The 16,737-nt window shown below is 44.7% G+C and overlaps 1 protein-coding gene and 1 pseudogene across 1 annotated transcript in view; one reads left to right on the forward strand and one right to left on the reverse strand.

Annotated features, from left to right (window-relative positions):
• Positions 1 to 11,797, reverse strand: part of GOSR2 (golgi SNAP receptor complex member 2) — a 19,099-nt gene extending 7,302 nt beyond the window's left edge. The window contains exons 1-4 of the mRNA XM_006833527.1: positions 11,706 to 11,797; positions 3,695 to 3,759; positions 2,185 to 2,293; positions 1,272 to 1,404 (exon numbers count right to left, since the gene is read on the reverse strand). Of these exons, the coding sequence (XP_006833590.1) occupies positions 1,272 to 1,404; positions 2,185 to 2,293; positions 3,695 to 3,759; positions 11,706 to 11,734 (336 nt within the window). The 5' untranslated portion in view covers positions 11,735 to 11,797. The remainder of the gene's footprint in view (positions 1 to 1,271; positions 1,405 to 2,184; positions 2,294 to 3,694; positions 3,760 to 11,705) is intronic.
• On the forward strand, positions 10,043 to 10,358 carry LOC102822234 (annotated as a pseudogene).
• Positions 11,798 to 16,737: the final 4,940 nt, after the last annotated feature.

A 16,737-nucleotide genomic window follows, 5' to 3' on the forward strand; every position in this document is an offset into this window, starting at 1 on the left:
TCAAGTGTCTATTTTATAATGGTATGCAAGGGAAACCAAGATTCAAAAGACAGCCAAGCATCTTAACATTATTCCCCCCCCCTTTTGCCCATTCCAACCATATCTCAATCCCTGTATCCCAGAGCCCTGTTGTTTCAAGGTTGTACTGCACATCTTTTACATATAAATCTTTCTTATTCTCCCATCTGAAAGGGTATGGCTGATGGACCACTGTCTCCTAGAGAACAGCATTGTAGACCTGACCAGGAAGTTCGCTAGGCAGGTCCATGTATACTAAGAGCCCACTGTATGAACAGAATCACAACAGACTATCAGGAAACAATGATCTTAACTGAGACCATCGGGTCTAGGAAAGGTCTGAATACAACCTCTTTACGAGAAGCCCCTCAGCAAGCCTCTTATTGTGGCGTAGAGTTTAGAAGTTTTGAATTGGTAATCACTGCTACTTGACTGCTTACACTGGAGAAGTAACTGCAGTGGTACATTCTCAACACTCAAAGAAATTCACTGGTAAACACGGATGCAGCCACCAGCCTTAAACATCTGCAAAGCAAGGGCTGATCTGAATCCTGATGGCAGACTTAGAGAGCTAACACGGCTTTAGAAAATCAGCCCTTCTGTAAAAAAAACAAACAAAACCCCCTCTCATTTGGTGAAATGTATTATGCAGAACAGAGAAAGGCCAGTGTGTGTGCAGAGACTAGAGACAGGGACAATGGTTCTAAGAAAACAAACACCCAAACCAACAGCTACCTTCAAACATGCTCCAGTTCAGAAGTCCATCTAAAATTAAACATCTGTTAACAAAGTCCTCCAAACTGCTGCTTTGACAAGGGGCAAAAACCTTTCAATGCCTCTAACACTGAACGCCCCTCACTGCCAACACAAACTCAGAGCACAAAGGCACTGCCCGAAGGCAGCTCTGAAATGCAGCCTTCCCCGCAAATGGTCTCAGGTCTAATCATCTGTCTCTATCTGATCAGAAAACGTTTCCACCAGGTGAACTGCCACTTCGGCATGGGACCAGTCAAACCAGGTCATTTTCACCTCTTCTTGTTCCCCTAATTGAACAGCTTCTTTAGGATTTTGTGTGAGAAAAAGAGATTCCCCGTTGAGGTCTAGACTCTGTGGGCGCACAAAGTCCCCAGTCATTTCCAGTTGGGCTTGTCCTCATCCCTGTGAAGTGTGTCAGGACCTGAGCGCAGGGACCAGTAGTCCAGCCACAGCTGGGGTCCAAGTGCCTGCCGCCCCCACCCCTGTGCTTGGCTTACGTTAGTGGTGAACGTGCGAGACAGAAGCTCCTCTCGCTGCCTCTCCTGCTCCTCCCTTGCGTAGCGCTGGTGCTGGAAGTTTCTGAGAGCAGTCTGCAGGTGCTGGACATCATACTTTAACTGGTCAACACGACTGGAATTGATGAAGAGAGAGATTAAATTCCAGGAACCCAATGTGCACCATCAGAGGAAGCCGGCTCTGTGTGCAGGAAAGATGACATCTCCTTACTTCTCTCTACAACAGCGGCTCCCGCCCCCAACCTGATTCTGATCAACGACATGGAGACTAAAGAAGAAGCCTGTGCTTAATGTGAAGGTATAGATCTCTGAGTCTGGGTGCCCCACAGGGAACAGGTGACAGGAAGCAGGCTCAATGACCTCTTCCTGACCTTCTAAGGATTATATCGTGCTCCTAGAAGAAGCCCAAGGGCACCTTTGGCATTAAGTTTCAGCAAACTTTTGGGAGCAGGGACTGGGGGTCTAGGTGGTGAGGGTGGTTTCAGTTTCATTTCATGGCGGTGTATTAAGCACTAGATCAGTCCTTCATTATAAACAGACTGAAGGAAGTGATTAAGAACAAGCAGGATTCCATCGCAGCCCAAGAACGCAGTGGGAAGCACAATTCCCTGGGCTGCGCCTCAAGTGGCTGCCGCTTTGGTCAGAAGAACTGCAGTGGAGGCAAAATGGCCAATGCCACAGAAGTGAGGAGACGCGCGTGAGGCTGCTGAGCCCCAAACCTTACAGGCTTTTTATGTTGAGGGCCCATCGCTCAGAATTGTGCCCTTGATGAGGACTCCATGTTTGCATAGTCTCCAGTCTTTGCATATAAAAACAAAAGGATTTTCCAAACATCCTAGCCCTCCCAGGGAGACACCGGCCTGGGGTGTGGAGCCTGTTGGAAGTCAGCACTCACAGTTTGGCATTCTGCCTTTTGTTAGGGGGCTCCTTGCTGGACAAAACCTCCAGACGGTCTAGATGGCTGAATATCTGGTCTATTCTTGCTTGGATTTCATTTTCTACCACTGCATAAAACAGAAAAAAGAATTAACTGCAAGAAAAGAGATCGTGAACTTACATTAGAAAGATAAATGATATAGCTTTTTTTTCCATACTCAGTAAGTTCAAAAATATATATTACAGAAAGAGAAAAATACATACACTAATGAATAATGGAGGAAAAAATTCAAAGTATTCTGAGCAACCCTGTAAATGCTGTTTCAAAAAAAAAAAAAAAATCTGTCTCTGTTAATGCCAAGTTTTTAAATCAAACTGATGGCTGATAGTCTGTAAAAAATGAAAAAGAAAAAAGAAAAATAAAGATTGACTCGTTGTAATAAATACTTTAAGTTAAAGTATTTTGATACAGAATGAGGTCTTTTTTCTCTTGAGAATGCTCTTAGATATGGATTACAAACACCTGGTAAAAAGACCACCAATTAATTCCTTACAGTAATGAGGTAACAAAAAAATCATCGAGAGAGAGATTAGTATGTGAAATACATGGAGAAGACTTCCCTTAAGACTTTCATAAGACTGGGAGGGCTGACAATGTTGGAGTTCCCAAAATAGACCAACTATCGATAGGAAAGGCCCAGGAAAGAATCCACAGAGGTAAAGATGTGATAAATCCAGTCATTTTCCTTCTAGTTTTTGATAAGACAATCAATGTGACCCCTTGTCCATCTCTAATCCTGAAACAATGGGGTTGTTGGGAAGGCAAACCAAGCCTGGTGGCAGAAACTGAACTGAGCACGAAGGTGTCCAGACATAAAGAAATGACAGCAGTGGGGCACTGCCTTCACGCCTACAGTGAGCACACAGGTTAGATTCGAGCAAGGGGAGGCTCTAGAATAGCCCAGAGGTGTGCAGCTTTGGCAGCTGCAGAAGGAAAGCATGAGGAAACAGGAGAAGTGGGAAGAAGATAGGTGAGAAGGTGGCTCTTAGGGCTGTGACCATAGGACAGATTCCGATGAAGGACCTTGTCTAACAATCAAAAACAAAAAAGGCACTTGTCTCAAAAGAGACCACAGGGTGAGACTGAAACTAATTAATAGTGCTATTCATTCCTAAGCAACCTCCCTGGAATGACCAACCACTTCCAGTTAAACCTCTGAATTCTTATGGAAAACATTCCACTAAGGATTCGGTAATTAGATTAAGACAGCTGGAGGAAAGAACTTTCACTCCCAACGGGCCATGTCAGGTTGAGTGGAAGGGTAATGGGGGATAAGACATGTGGGATTCCAGAGGGTACAATCAGGGAAATTAGCGACTTTTTCATGGGGTGTTTTGTCCACCCTCACAACAAAACTCATTCCCGTTGAATCATTGAACCCCGAAGCAGAAAGGCAGGCAGGAAACCCAGCCCATTAGCAGCGCGTGTCATCAGAGAAAGGACTCTGGTCTCAAAGTTAATTACTCACAGTGCACAGACTGCTTGTCGGCCGTCTCCAGGTGTCCCATGTGAGACTGGATCTCGTGGACCTGCCTGGCAGAGGGAGGAAATGAGTGAGACAGGAGCAACCAACAGTGCTTCAGCCAGGAAGACAACTGTTCTGATGCCAACGTAGAACGGACTTAAATTGATAGCATCGCGGAACTGTAAAATCTGTAGATGACACTTCAGACAAGGATTCTAGTGGTACTACTGATAACCAAAAAACCCCCAGAGTTAATTTCGACTCTTGGCAATCCTATAGGGGTTTTTCACTTTTTTACTGTAAATCTTGATGGAAGCACACATCCTTATCTTTCTCCTATGGAGTAGCTGGTGGGTTTGAATCGTCAGCATTTATAGAGTGCTTGCCACAAAGAAGACACTCTGCTAAGTCAGCAAGTCTCTGAAGAGGGTACCATTAGCATCATTTTATAGACCAGACAACTAAAGTCCAGCATGGTTATGTAACTTGTTCAATGTCACACAGCAAGTCCCAGGCCTGAATCTGCACCAACCCATCCCACTTTCTATATGATAACTCAATGTGTTGAGTACCAGTCTATATGGATCCATTTACAAACCCGTGCTATCACGTTGATTCTGGTACCAAGCAACCCTACAAGACAGAGAACTGTCCCATAGGCTTTTCCATGGTTGTAACTCTTTATGGAAGCAGAGTGTCCCAACTGTCTCTTGTGAAGCAGTTGGAGGGTTTCAACTGCTGATCTCTTGGTTGGCAGTCAAGTCCTTTAACCACCACACCACAGGGCTCCTTTGGTCTGTGCCAGAGTGCCAAAGGGCAAGGAAGAGAGAGTCGTCCTTGTTCTGGAGATGTATACGATATAATCGGGAATAACAGGCCAGAGAGACATGATACGTCCCAAGAAGATCTAAGAGGAAAACAACACACAGAGGCGCACACACAGAAAACTGAGGAGTGTCACATCATGGTGCCAAGCAAAGGCAATCGAAGGGCTGCAAAAAGGTGTGGGAGAGTTCTGAGCGTCACCTAGAAGGGAGGCATGATGTGGTGGAGGAAGAGGTGACGAAAACGATCTGCAAAAGCACACACAAGGTATGTCATGTGGGTCACATGCATGTCGGCAGTCAGGGCAGAATGCAGAGGCCATTTGTGGGAGGAAATCACTCAAGAGAAGGCCCCGAAAGATGGGACTCTTCTGCTTGGTAAACTCTCTTTCTGGCAATTGGCATCTTGGTTTGGAAATGCAACACTGTACCCTGGACCTCAGACACAGAATCTGCGCTTCAGAGAGGAAGGAGGAATGGGTTGTTCTCTGCTGCTGCAGCTCAAAGGAAACTTAAGAGTGGAAGTTTCAAGATGACAAATTTCAGCTTAACAGAAAAAAAAACAAGAACTATTATGAAATGTCTTAAGTTAAAATGATGGAGAAAAAAAAGTGCTCCTGCATGATTAAACACTGGGTATGTGGCTACCTTATAAAGGTCATCATAGACAATACAGCTTCATTGACTAGAGCTTTCTAGAAAGTCTTCCCACCCTCCACAAGTTGGAATATCTTGGCAGTCTCTTTCAATTCATAAATTCTAGGAGGCCAGCCAGGAGAGATGATACCAACACCCACAGAACCCCAGTAACACTCTTCAGTTGGTTTGGCTATACAATTTTTTAAGCTGAAATGGATAAACTTTAAGAAGCTGCAGGGAAACATTACTGACTTTCCCCATCCAATTTCTACTTGCTTTGAGTGAACTACAGAAGATATAGTCAATACAGTGATTCCTATCTTTCCATTTCATGGCTGAGAGGAAATAAATCCAAAACAACAAAGCAAGTATGAATGGCATGATGGGAACAACATGCCAAGTGGCAAATCAGTTTTACACTAAACTAGAATTCAGACCACTTACTCGAAGCCAATAAGGAACAGGTGATACACAAGTATAACTCAGGAGTGTGGACATTAGAAAACAGAAGTCCTAGCCCATCTAGCATGAGGTCCATGGTGGGTTTGGGTGACAACACCACCAAATAGAGACCTAGTAGCAAGAAGGCAAGGGTCACTGTGCCAAGTTGCTGTTTTAAAGGGGGGTTACAGAAGATCTAGAAAGCATGTAAACATTAGACTGTTTCTTAAAGGTCCATGAAACTCCCAACTCTACATGCCCCACGCTGCCTCTAACCAGAGTAGAAACAGGGTTTAGGAATTAAAATATTAAGATGAAGTTCTGATTCTAATGTACTGTGAGGGACACAGAACAAGCCATTTACCTCCTTGGTGCTTCAGACTCTCACTATAAAACAGTGACACTTATGGTAACAATTTACTTAAAGGGTCTCAGATCCAAATGCAATATGAAATGCAGTGTAATCTACACAGCACCATACAAAAGTCTGTTTGCTATTTTTACTTAACAGTAGTGGAAACCACCTATTTTGACCTCACCCATTTTGCCTCTACTGGAGTCCTGGTGTAATGCTGCAGGATAATGCGCTGGACTGCAAGGGCAGCTTGAGCCAAGATCAGAAGTTCAAACCCACCAATCGCTCCTCAGAAACCCTATACAGGGTCACTATGAGTTGGAAGCGACTCGAAGGCACTTTAACAATAAGTCTGCTTATATTTAGCCTTTACCTCATAAGAGGGCAAAATATAAAAAGGAATAACTGATCTTGAAATGAAATTGTTCTTAAAGTCAGATGTTTATCAAAGCCATCTGGTTGTTGTTAAGTGCTGCCGAGTCAATTTCGACCCATAGAGATCCTGTATAGGGTTTCCAAAAAGCAGCTGGTGAACTTGAACCACAAGCTTCCAGGTCCAAGTGGACTTTGCGGTTCAGCGCACTAACCAACAGCGCCACACCTGGAGAGATGGTTAAAATTGAGCTTCCTGTGTCCCAGGCCTATTAAATCAGAATTTCTAGGGTAAGGTCCAGGACGCTGGATATAAACAAAGAAAACCCACTACTATCGAGTCAGTTCTGGCTCATAATGACCCTACAGGACACAGCAGAACCGCTCCCTACGGCTTCTGAGGCTGTAAACCTTGACAGGAGCAGACAGCCTCCTCTTTATCCCATGGAGTGGCTGGTGGGTTTGAACTGTCAGCCCTGCGGTTAACAGCCCAACATGTAATCCACTATGCCGCCAGGTCTCCTCATTGGACTATTGTTGTTAAGTGCCGTGGAGTTGGTTCCGACTCATAGCGACCCTGTACAGGGTTTCCGAGACTGTAAATCTTTATGGGAGCAGAATGCCTCATCTTTCTCCTACGGAACAGCTGGTAGTTTCAAACTGCTGACCGTGAGGTTCGCAGCCCGATTTGTAACCACTATACTACCAGAGTTCCTTTCACAGGACTATAGAGAGGAAAAATGTGGGCACCTTTATAACCACTGAGACACCAACAGCAGAAGGCTGGCTATTATCCTCTATAAAATTCATCCTAATGCAGTATTATTTAAATACAAAACATTTAACTGATTTTCATCCCCTCATCCCCTCCCACCCCCACCACCTGCCATTACTGTTTAGGTAGGAGTTTCCAAGATCTTGAACTTTAAAATGCTGATCTAATTCCAATGTACTTTCAGGAACACGGCAAGAGATAACTACAAATTGGGTTCAAAGTTCCAATAAGATCAATGTGATCAGCTACTCTCGTGTCAGTTCAGCTACAATCACTAATTTATATAAGTGCAAAACCTAATTGCTGGGGCTCATTTCCTTTCAAAGCCACTACTATTAAGAACTGAAAGGAGCCTTGCAGTTGTACCCACTCAAAGTTATCAACTTACATATGAGGAAAACCAGGCAAAGACTTCTAGAGTCAGATCTCCCACTTCTGGTTGAGTCCTTGAAGGGAAAGGTCCGACTGGAACACATTGTGGCTCAAAGGAAGGGAATCTCCATGAGGGCAGGGCTGCAGGGCTGTACTGACAGCACTGAGAAGGGTGCCTTCCACAGTAAAACCAGTAGCCATCAAATTGGTTCCACATCAAGGAGACTCCACGTGTGTTAAGGAGAATTGTGCTCCACAGAGTTTTTAATTTTAGGCTGGCTTTTTGTAAGCAGATTACTAGGCCTTTCTTTTAAGTCACCTCTGGGTGGCCTTGAATCACCACTCTTTTGGTTAGCACGGGAGCACAGGGACTCCTGACATTTAATTGTGGTTGTTGCTAAGCGCCGTCAAGACGATTCTGATCTTGTACAGGGTTTCTGCGGAGCATCTAGTAGGTCTGAACCACCGACCTTGTGGTTTGCAACCCAGTGCTCATGTGACAGCACCACACCAGATGTCCCTGGCACACAGTAGCAACACAATAACTACTCACTGACTGACTGACTGACTAATGACCGATCTAATAGTGAAGGACGGAACCCTGGCCCACTGCTTGCTTCTGTAAATAATGTTTTATTGGAACACAGATACATCCATTATTTAGATTGCTCATATGGAATCTATACATGGACCAAGAGGCAGTTGTTTGAACAGAACATGGGAACACTGAATGGTTTAAAATTAAGAAAGGTGTGCGACAAGGTTGTATTCTTTCACCATACTTATTCAACCTGTATGCTGAACAAATAATCCGAGAAGCTGGGTTCTATGAAGAAAAACGTGGCATCAGGATTGGAGGAAGACTCCTTAACAACCTGCAATATGCAGATGATACAACCTTGCCTGCTGAAAGTGAAGAAGACTTAAAATATTTACTGATGAAGCTCAAAGACCACAGCCTTCAGTATGGATTGCATCTCAATGTAAAGAAAACAAAAATCCTCACCACTGGACCAATAAACAACATTAGCAACGGAGAAAAGATTGAAGTTGTCAAGGACTTCATTCTTCTTGGATCAACTATCAACACTCATGAAAGCAGCAGTCAAGAAATCAAATGATGTACTGCATTAGGCAAATCTGCTGCACAAGACCTTTTTAAAGTGTTGAAGAGCAAAGATGTCAGCTTGAGGACTAAGGTACGCCTGACCCAAGCCATGGTATTTTCAATAACCTCATATGCATGCAAAAGCTGGACAGTGAATAAGGAAGACCGTAGAAGAATTGATGAATCTGAGTTATGGTGCTGGAGGAGAATGCTGAAAGCACCATGGGCTGCCAAAAGAACCAACAGATCTGTGTTGGAAGAAGTGCAGCCAGATTGCTCCTTGGAGGCCAGGACGGCCAGACTCATCTCTCATACTTCGGACATATTGTCAGGAGGGCCCAGTCACTGGAGAAAGGTATCATATTTGGTAAGGAGGAGGGTCAGAGAAAAAGAGGAAGACCCCCAGCGAGATGAACTGGCAAAGTGGCAGCATCAATGGGCTCAAGCGTGGCAATAATAATGAGGTTGGCCCAGGATCAGGCAGTGTTTCGTTCTGTTGTGCATAGGGTCGCTATGAGTCGGTACTGACTCGATGGCACCTAACAACAACAACGTCTGTTTTTGCCCTAAACTGCAGTACAACAGCTGCCGGGGGCTATATGACCCACAAAGCCTGAAATATTTACTATCTGACCCTTTAAATTAAACTGTGGGGAACCTTAGAGAGAGTCTGTGCATAGGTTGTTGGAGGCCTACACAGTTAAGTGGTTTATACTTCAAACTTGTTTGGGACAAGTTTGCACAGAACTGAGTCACCCACAATTCCATAGGGCCGGCTGCCACCTACAGTGCTAAGAGGTACAGCCTCTAAACAAACTTATTCTTTAAAAGAAACTGGATATCTTGTTTTAGATTGGTCTGGTAAAGAGATGGGGATAAGATTCTTATGATTCAATAGTGAGTAATTGTTATCATGACTAATTGCGACTCTCACAATTGTAAAGGTAAAAAGTTTTGTAACAAAAATGGGGAGTAGTTAATGTTACAGTCTAGAAACAGGGGACCCTAGGACCATCAAGGAAAAAGAGCACAAGCGGAATGTGAGACCTTATCCAGAGAAGCAGAAATACCAGAGATGGAGGCAGAGATGGGGGTATAGAGAGAGGGAACAGCTAGGACTCTAGATTCATGGGAAGAAAGGGACTGCGAGCTGGTGGCTCGGGGGCCCTGCCAGCCAGGGTTTTCTAAGGATTCCAGCAAGAGGGAGGATGGAATGGCAGAGATGCAGGACTGATGGTACTGACTGTCTCACCTTCAGAGAACTGGTGCTCCCATGATCGGAGTTGCTTATTAGTGAGAGCGGAGTGACAAAGTGCCGATTTCAGGTACTGGCCCCTTTAGGCTGGTTTCAAGTCTGTTTTCTGTACTTTTTTGCTTAGATACACTCCTTGATAAGTTCATTTTCCCCTAAATGTTTGCCTATTGTTCATGGCCTGCTGGGAACAGGCCTTCAAAGCTGGCAGCTATGTCTGGAAGGCTATGGTCCAAGGACATTTTGGCTGGTAAGAAACACGATCTTTGGAACCAATGTGAACATACAGCTCTTCTTAAAATTGAAGGTGTTTATGCTCAAGATGAAACCGAATTCTATTTAGGCAAGAGATGTGCTTATGTATACAAAGCAAAGAACATCACAGTGGCTCCTGCTGGCACACCTAACAAAACCAAAGCAATCTGGGAAAAAACTCAAGTCCGTGGAAAGTGGCAATTTCCGAAGCAACCTTCATGCTAAGGCCATTGGATATAAAATCCTTGTGATGTTGTATCCCTCAAGGATTTAAATGTATTGAAAAGTAAATGAATGAAAGTGTGGATTTTTAGAATTAAATAAATGCCTGTTTTATTCTTTCTCCAGTTGACACAAAGGTTTTCAAGTCCCTTCTTATGATTTCCATATAAGAGTGGAGTCCCTAGAGAAAGAGCAAATTCTCTAATTTTATACTATTACAAAGCAGGTGCTGTGTTTCACCAACCCAAACCAAACACTACATCGGCAAAGTAAAAAGAAAGAAACCCATAAACTTAGAAAAAGAAAAATAATATGAACATCATCTTTTTGTTCCTAATGCTCCAAAGTATTTTTGTGTGTGTACGAATCCATTAAAGGGGTTGGGTGCCTATTTTATTTCATTCCCAGGCCCTGGGAGTATCATTTTAACTATTAGAACAAAACTATACTATACATCTGAAAGTTGTTAAAATAGGAGAGATAGGGCCCCTATTAAGTTCCATCGAGTAATTCCGACTCATAGCGACCCTGTATAGAGTCCAGTGAGCAGCTTGTGGGTTTGAACTGCCGACACCTTGCGGCTCGCAGTTTATTGCTTATCCTACAGCAGCACACTAGCCATACAGATCTCAGCAAGTTCCACTCAGCAAGGCCACTACCAAGAAAGTCATGAGAAGCTAAACCAAAACTCGATTTCCCTAAAGGTAGCCCATAAACCACATATTAACAACAAATAGCAATACGGAATGCTACTTGTACACCAACTTCTTTGTACCGTAAAAAGATGGTCTTTAGGGTAAACCAAATCAGACGTTAAAAACAAAACACGGAGTGGCAGCAATAAGCTGTGGGCCCATCCCACAACGACATCGCCTGGAACTGTGAGCTACAATGAACCCTTCTCTGACCTCAGTCCAGTGATGGCTCCTTCTAAATTGCTTAAGGAAATCCTGTTTGTACTGCTCATTTATCCTTCGCTCCATCCTGTCACACGTTAGTTATTTTTTCAAACTTCAATTAAACAGTAAACTCCTATGGGCAGGCCCCGTGTCTCCTACTTCCCGCGTCTCCCCACACATTCTACGAACTGGAGCACCGAGGTGTTGCTGCTGGACAGTTTCAGCCAGTAAGCGAGCCTTTCCCTTTATTTAGTTTGCCCGGCCTGTAGGCATGGACTCGCAGAATCGCGTGGCAACCCCAGAAACCACCTGCCCCAACGTCTCTAGGTCCCATGCGAGACCCTCTGTCCACCGTGGACCTGGGCATCGAACTAGAGATTGAACCGCCCCCCGCGGAGGGATTCGGCGTCCACACTAGTGGACGCCCCATGTCTCAGTCCCGAGAGCCGGCGGCGCCCAGCTTGGCCTCACCCCCACCCATGCCCCACCGCGACCCTCACTTGTGCGTTTGCTGGTACAGCGGCTCCATGGCGCCGGCCTAGCCGGGTCCAGCTCTGGCTTTCCTAGAACACGTCCTCACAACCCCCCTTCCTGCTTCCGGTTTCCGGTCACAGGACCCTCCCATCCCCGCCTGCCAGGGCTGCCTGCATGGGCGCCTGATTGGCAGCGGGAACGAGAACGAGAAGAGAAACAAGAAAAGAGGCTGAGAGAGGAAGAATAAAGGTGATCAGAGTCTTAGTGTTAGATGGGAAACAAGGCGGTGTAGATTTGGAGAGAAGGTTGGCTTCAGGTTTGAGTCAAACATTGGCAAGGACAGCCGCGGAGTACTGACGTGAGGTCCTCAGAGCAAGGTTGGAGAGAAGAGGAGAGAAACTTCCGCTGTCCTGAAAGTTAAGTGAGGAAAGGCTCATCCTGGGCTTTCGCTTAAACACCTGCAGTCTTCGGTGTTAACTGGAATCTCTGGCGCAAACATCTCTTATATTGTTAAATGCCGTCGAGTCAGTTACGATTCATAACAACCCTGTGTAGGGTTTCTGAGAAGAGTTGGGCTTGAACCGCCAATCTTGCGGTTAGCAGTCCAGTGCTTGCCCGACACAGCCACACCAGTATTCCCTTGTCCGTCCCCCCTCTCCTTTTATCTACCCAATAAACTCACATTGAGTGAGTGATTACTATGTCATTGAATGAGTGATTACTATGTGTCATGTGTGCTGTGGAGGAAACCAGTTCTTCCTGCCCTCAGAGTTCGAGATCTAGGAAAGAAAACTATGTACGAAAACAATTCTATAGGTCGAAAGTCCAAAGAGATCCACAGAGATTGAACCAAGCTGGGGTCGAGCTCGGTGGGAGACTCGGCCTTCACCAAGGAGGCAGCATTTGAATCGGAACTTGAAGGATCTGGATGTGTTTTGCATCTGCATAGACCTAGCCCGCTTACGTTCTCCCTCCCAGGCTTATCTATAGTCCTTCTCAAGGGAGGAGATGTTCCTCTTCCTTTGACAAGTAGATGCTTCCATTTTCCTGTATCCTGAATCCCACCCAGTTGTGTGACTTAAGAGGCTGTCCGCCCACGTACATTTCTTTCCCTAGCATTAATTTTTCCATTTATTTTTAAATTTATTGACCACCTCCTATGTACCAGGCATAAACATAGATACATAATAGTTGTAAGGCACCAATGCTGTTATTCACAATGACATAGTTCTTCAAGACTTATTCGTATGGAACTTGTCACCTCAATTCTTAATGACATTTATTTAATACTTGTTATAGTATTACTCATGAGACCTCATCATTCTTTATGCTTCCCATGAATGCTTCTAGTGACACTAATGGGAAATCTTACATAGTGTATGCAGGAAACTGTGACTAGTTCACTATCCAGAATTTTCTAAGGATCCCTGGGGATTCAATGGGTTAAGCCTCAGGCAGCAAACCGAAATGTCGGTGACTTGAACCCACCAACCCCTCTGAGGGAGAAAGATGAAACTGTCTACTTCTGTGAAGATTTACAACCTCAGAAACTCTATGGAGCAATTGTATTCTGTCCTTTAGGTCACTAGGAGTCAATGAAGAGCAGCACGTATCTGTTTACCCAGAATTTTATAGTATAACTATAAAATAATTTCTTCCAACCATGCCTTCTTTTGAATTATTTAAGTCTTGATGCTATAGTCCTAGAAAACTATTTCTTTCTATCTTCCACATGCAACCAGTTTACAGAGAGTTGTTGTTGTTAAGTGCTGTGGAGTTGGTTCCGACCCATAGCGACCCTGTACAGGGTTTCCGAGGCTGTAAATCTTTACGGGAGCAGAAAGCCTCATCTTTCTTCTGCAAAACAGCTGACAGTTTCGAACTGCCAACCTTGAGGTTAGCAGCCTGATTCGTAACCACTATGTTACCAAAGCTCCAGTTACAGAGAGTTGTTGTTGTTGTTGTTGTTAAGTGCCGTTGAGTCGATTCCGACCCATAGCGACCCTGTACAGGGTTTCCGAGGCTGTAAATCTTTACGAGAGCAGAACACTTCATCTTTCTCCCGTGGAGCGGCTGGTAGTTTCGAACTTCTGGTCTTAAGGTTCGCAGCCCGATTTGTAACCACTACGCTACCAGAGTAGGAAGTGAATATTCAAGGGGCTTGTGGATGGAGCAAGAAGTGAAGACCCATTAATGCAAGGAACATGTGGCCCTCACTTGAAACAGTTGTAAAGCCAGTTGTCATTACAGAGTAATAGTCTAGAATAGAGAAGATAGGTATGGCCACTCCCAGGGGACTACCTAGCATGTAGTATGAAGCCCATGGAGGGGATGGAACACACCGGGTCAAGAATCCCACCAGCATCACCATCCCCACCCCATCCTTCTGGAGGCATGCTATGTCTGGAGGCAGTACTACAGTCAGAACACAGGCCGAGGAGACCAGTGGCATAGAGCCACACAAGCAGCTCAACCCTGTGGTCAGTGGTGGCCTGTTAGTAACCTAGAGTTCCGAACTCATCCTGTATCCATTGTGAAAGAGAGTGAGCCCAAATCACCAAAACTATACCATTCTGATAACTACAATGGAAATGCTGTGCTGGTCAGCAGAAGCAGTCTGCTTGCTTGCTAGGTTGCCCTGAACAGCCCCACAGATATGAGTCCTGAAGCTCTTCCTGGTCAACATTGAACGTGGGGTACAAGGTCAGAGAATACCCTGAAGTAGAAAAACAGACTGGATCTATCGTAGCCACTGAAGGAGGACTTAGAAAATTCCAAGATTAGCTCTCTAAAGTGTGGGACCCTCCCCATCGGAAGCTCTTGCCTAGATCTAAGGGCAATACTGTATGGAAGATTATAGATAGCCTCATGTCCTTTACTATAGCTTCCATTGAGAGGTGGAAACTAATTCCATATCCTTCTAATATGAGCTGACCTTAAGTGACTCACTTGACCAGTAGAATGCAGCAAAAGTGAGATTCAAGACTAAGTCATAAGAAGTTATGTAGCTTCCACCCAATGGAATCCTCACTCTGGAAGCCCTGAGTCCAATGACCTTAAGACCATTATGCTGGAGAGGCCACGTGTAGGTGTTCTGGTCAATCGTCCCAGCTGAGCCCAGTCTTCCAGCCATTCTTACCAAGGCAACAGACATGAATGAAGCCATTTTGTACCTTCCAAACTAGACTTCCCACTAGTTGAATGCCACCAACTGACCTTTGTAGACACAACATGAAACAGAAGAATCATCCAACAAAGCCCCTGCCTGGATTCCTGTCCCAATAAATCAAGAGATATAATAAAATAGATGTGTTAAAACCGGTGAATTTCAGGACAGTTGGGTATAATAGATATCCAGCTTCCAGGAATTCACTGTCTAATTGGGGCCACAGAACACAGGGCTTATGAAATGATAACAATGCAAGACAATATAATAAATTGTAAAAGCAATTATGCTGTATCAGAATGTAGGGAAGGAAGAGATCCCATTGAATTAGGATGATGAGGGAAGACTTTTCAGAAGATATGGGGTTTCAGCTGGACCTTGAGGTACAAGAAAGACAAAAGTGTATGGGGAGGCAGGCATAGGGTGTTCCGGCAAGCAGAGTGGTAAAGTTGAGATGATGTAGATAGGCCCAGGAGGCATCTGTGTAGTTCCTCTTGGTTAAAGCAGAGGGTTTCTACATTAAAGGAGATGGCCATGAAAAGTATTGGTCTCCATCCTGCAGACTGTGAGGAAGGTGTGGAGGGCTTTGAGTCTTGGGGAAAGGGAAGAAGTAGCATTTCAGTAAATCAGTGTAATGACTTGTACCCTCACCTCTTATTTGAACTTCAAGCGGTGCCTCCCAGTTCTAGATTTCAGGATTCAGCAAACCAATTCATAGTCTGTTTGTTCCCTTTGCAGTGTGTCTAATGTGGAATATCCTGTAGATTTCTCTCTCTGACCTAGAGACTTTTTTGGGTCTGCCCAACTTAATGAAATGTAATTCTTATCTTTGAAACCACATTCATCTGTAGTGTCACTCTGGTCATCCCAATCAGATTGAATAGGATAATTCTGTTCTAACAAAGCCAGTGCCTCCTACACTCTCCCTTCTCTGGTTGCTCCCCCACCCCAGTATATCTTCTAGTTCTGTTTCCTCTTGAACTCCGCTTGTCCCTATTATCTATCCCAACTAACCCAGTGCTCACACATGCCTTGTACAACTGACACCAGCTATGAACATGTCTCACTTCCTCTACTAAACTGTCTGAGCCTATCAAAAGAGCCTCACCATTTCTCAACCACAAACCTCCCATAAAGTCTTCCTGTTTCCTATCCCTTCCCTTTCTAATCATCCTCTTCAATGTTGCCAAAAAGATCTTTCTAAAACACAAACTCAATTCTATTTGATAGCTCCCTGGTGTTCACAAAACACAGTAATAAATCCTTATCTGGCCTTATCCTTGACTATGACCCCAACATGAATTGTGCAATTACAGTTCTCACAAAGGGACTGTGCCCTTCGCATCTGTTGTGCCCACTACCTCAAAGATCTTTCCCTCTACCTCAAACAGTCCTGATCAACTCACACTCTTTCTTCAAGTCTCAGCTCTGGCTCCACTTCCTTTAGGAAGTGGCTCATCACTGAGGCTGCGTTCTCCATGCTCCCTGGGCACCCGCTCTGTCTCAGCACTAGTCCCAGGTGTCCCTATTTTGTGTTCACCAGTCTGCTTCCCCTACCAGACAGTGAGCCGGCCGGAGGGCAGGGGCTGTGTCTTTCATCCCTGTATTTCCACAGCATCCGGCTCAGTGCCTGGTACAAGGTCAGTGAGTGTAATATATCTGTCACCTTGAAATGGATCCCATTTAATCAGCTCATTATTCTAAATATTCTACCTGATTGGCATTTTGTTGTTGTTGTTATTATGTGCCATTGAGTCGGTTCCGACCCATAGCGACCCTGTATAGGGTTTCCGAGGATGTAAATCTTTACGGGAGTAGAAAGCCTCATCTTTCTCCCGCGGAGCAGCTGGTAGTTTCGAACCGCTGACCTTAAGGTTCGCAGCCCGATTCGT

This window comes from Chrysochloris asiatica, unplaced genomic scaffold (genome assembly GCF_000296735.1).
Source record: "Chrysochloris asiatica unplaced genomic scaffold, ChrAsi1.0 scaffold00007, whole genome shotgun sequence".
Taxonomy (NCBI): domain Eukaryota; kingdom Metazoa; phylum Chordata; class Mammalia; order Afrosoricida; family Chrysochloridae; genus Chrysochloris; species Chrysochloris asiatica.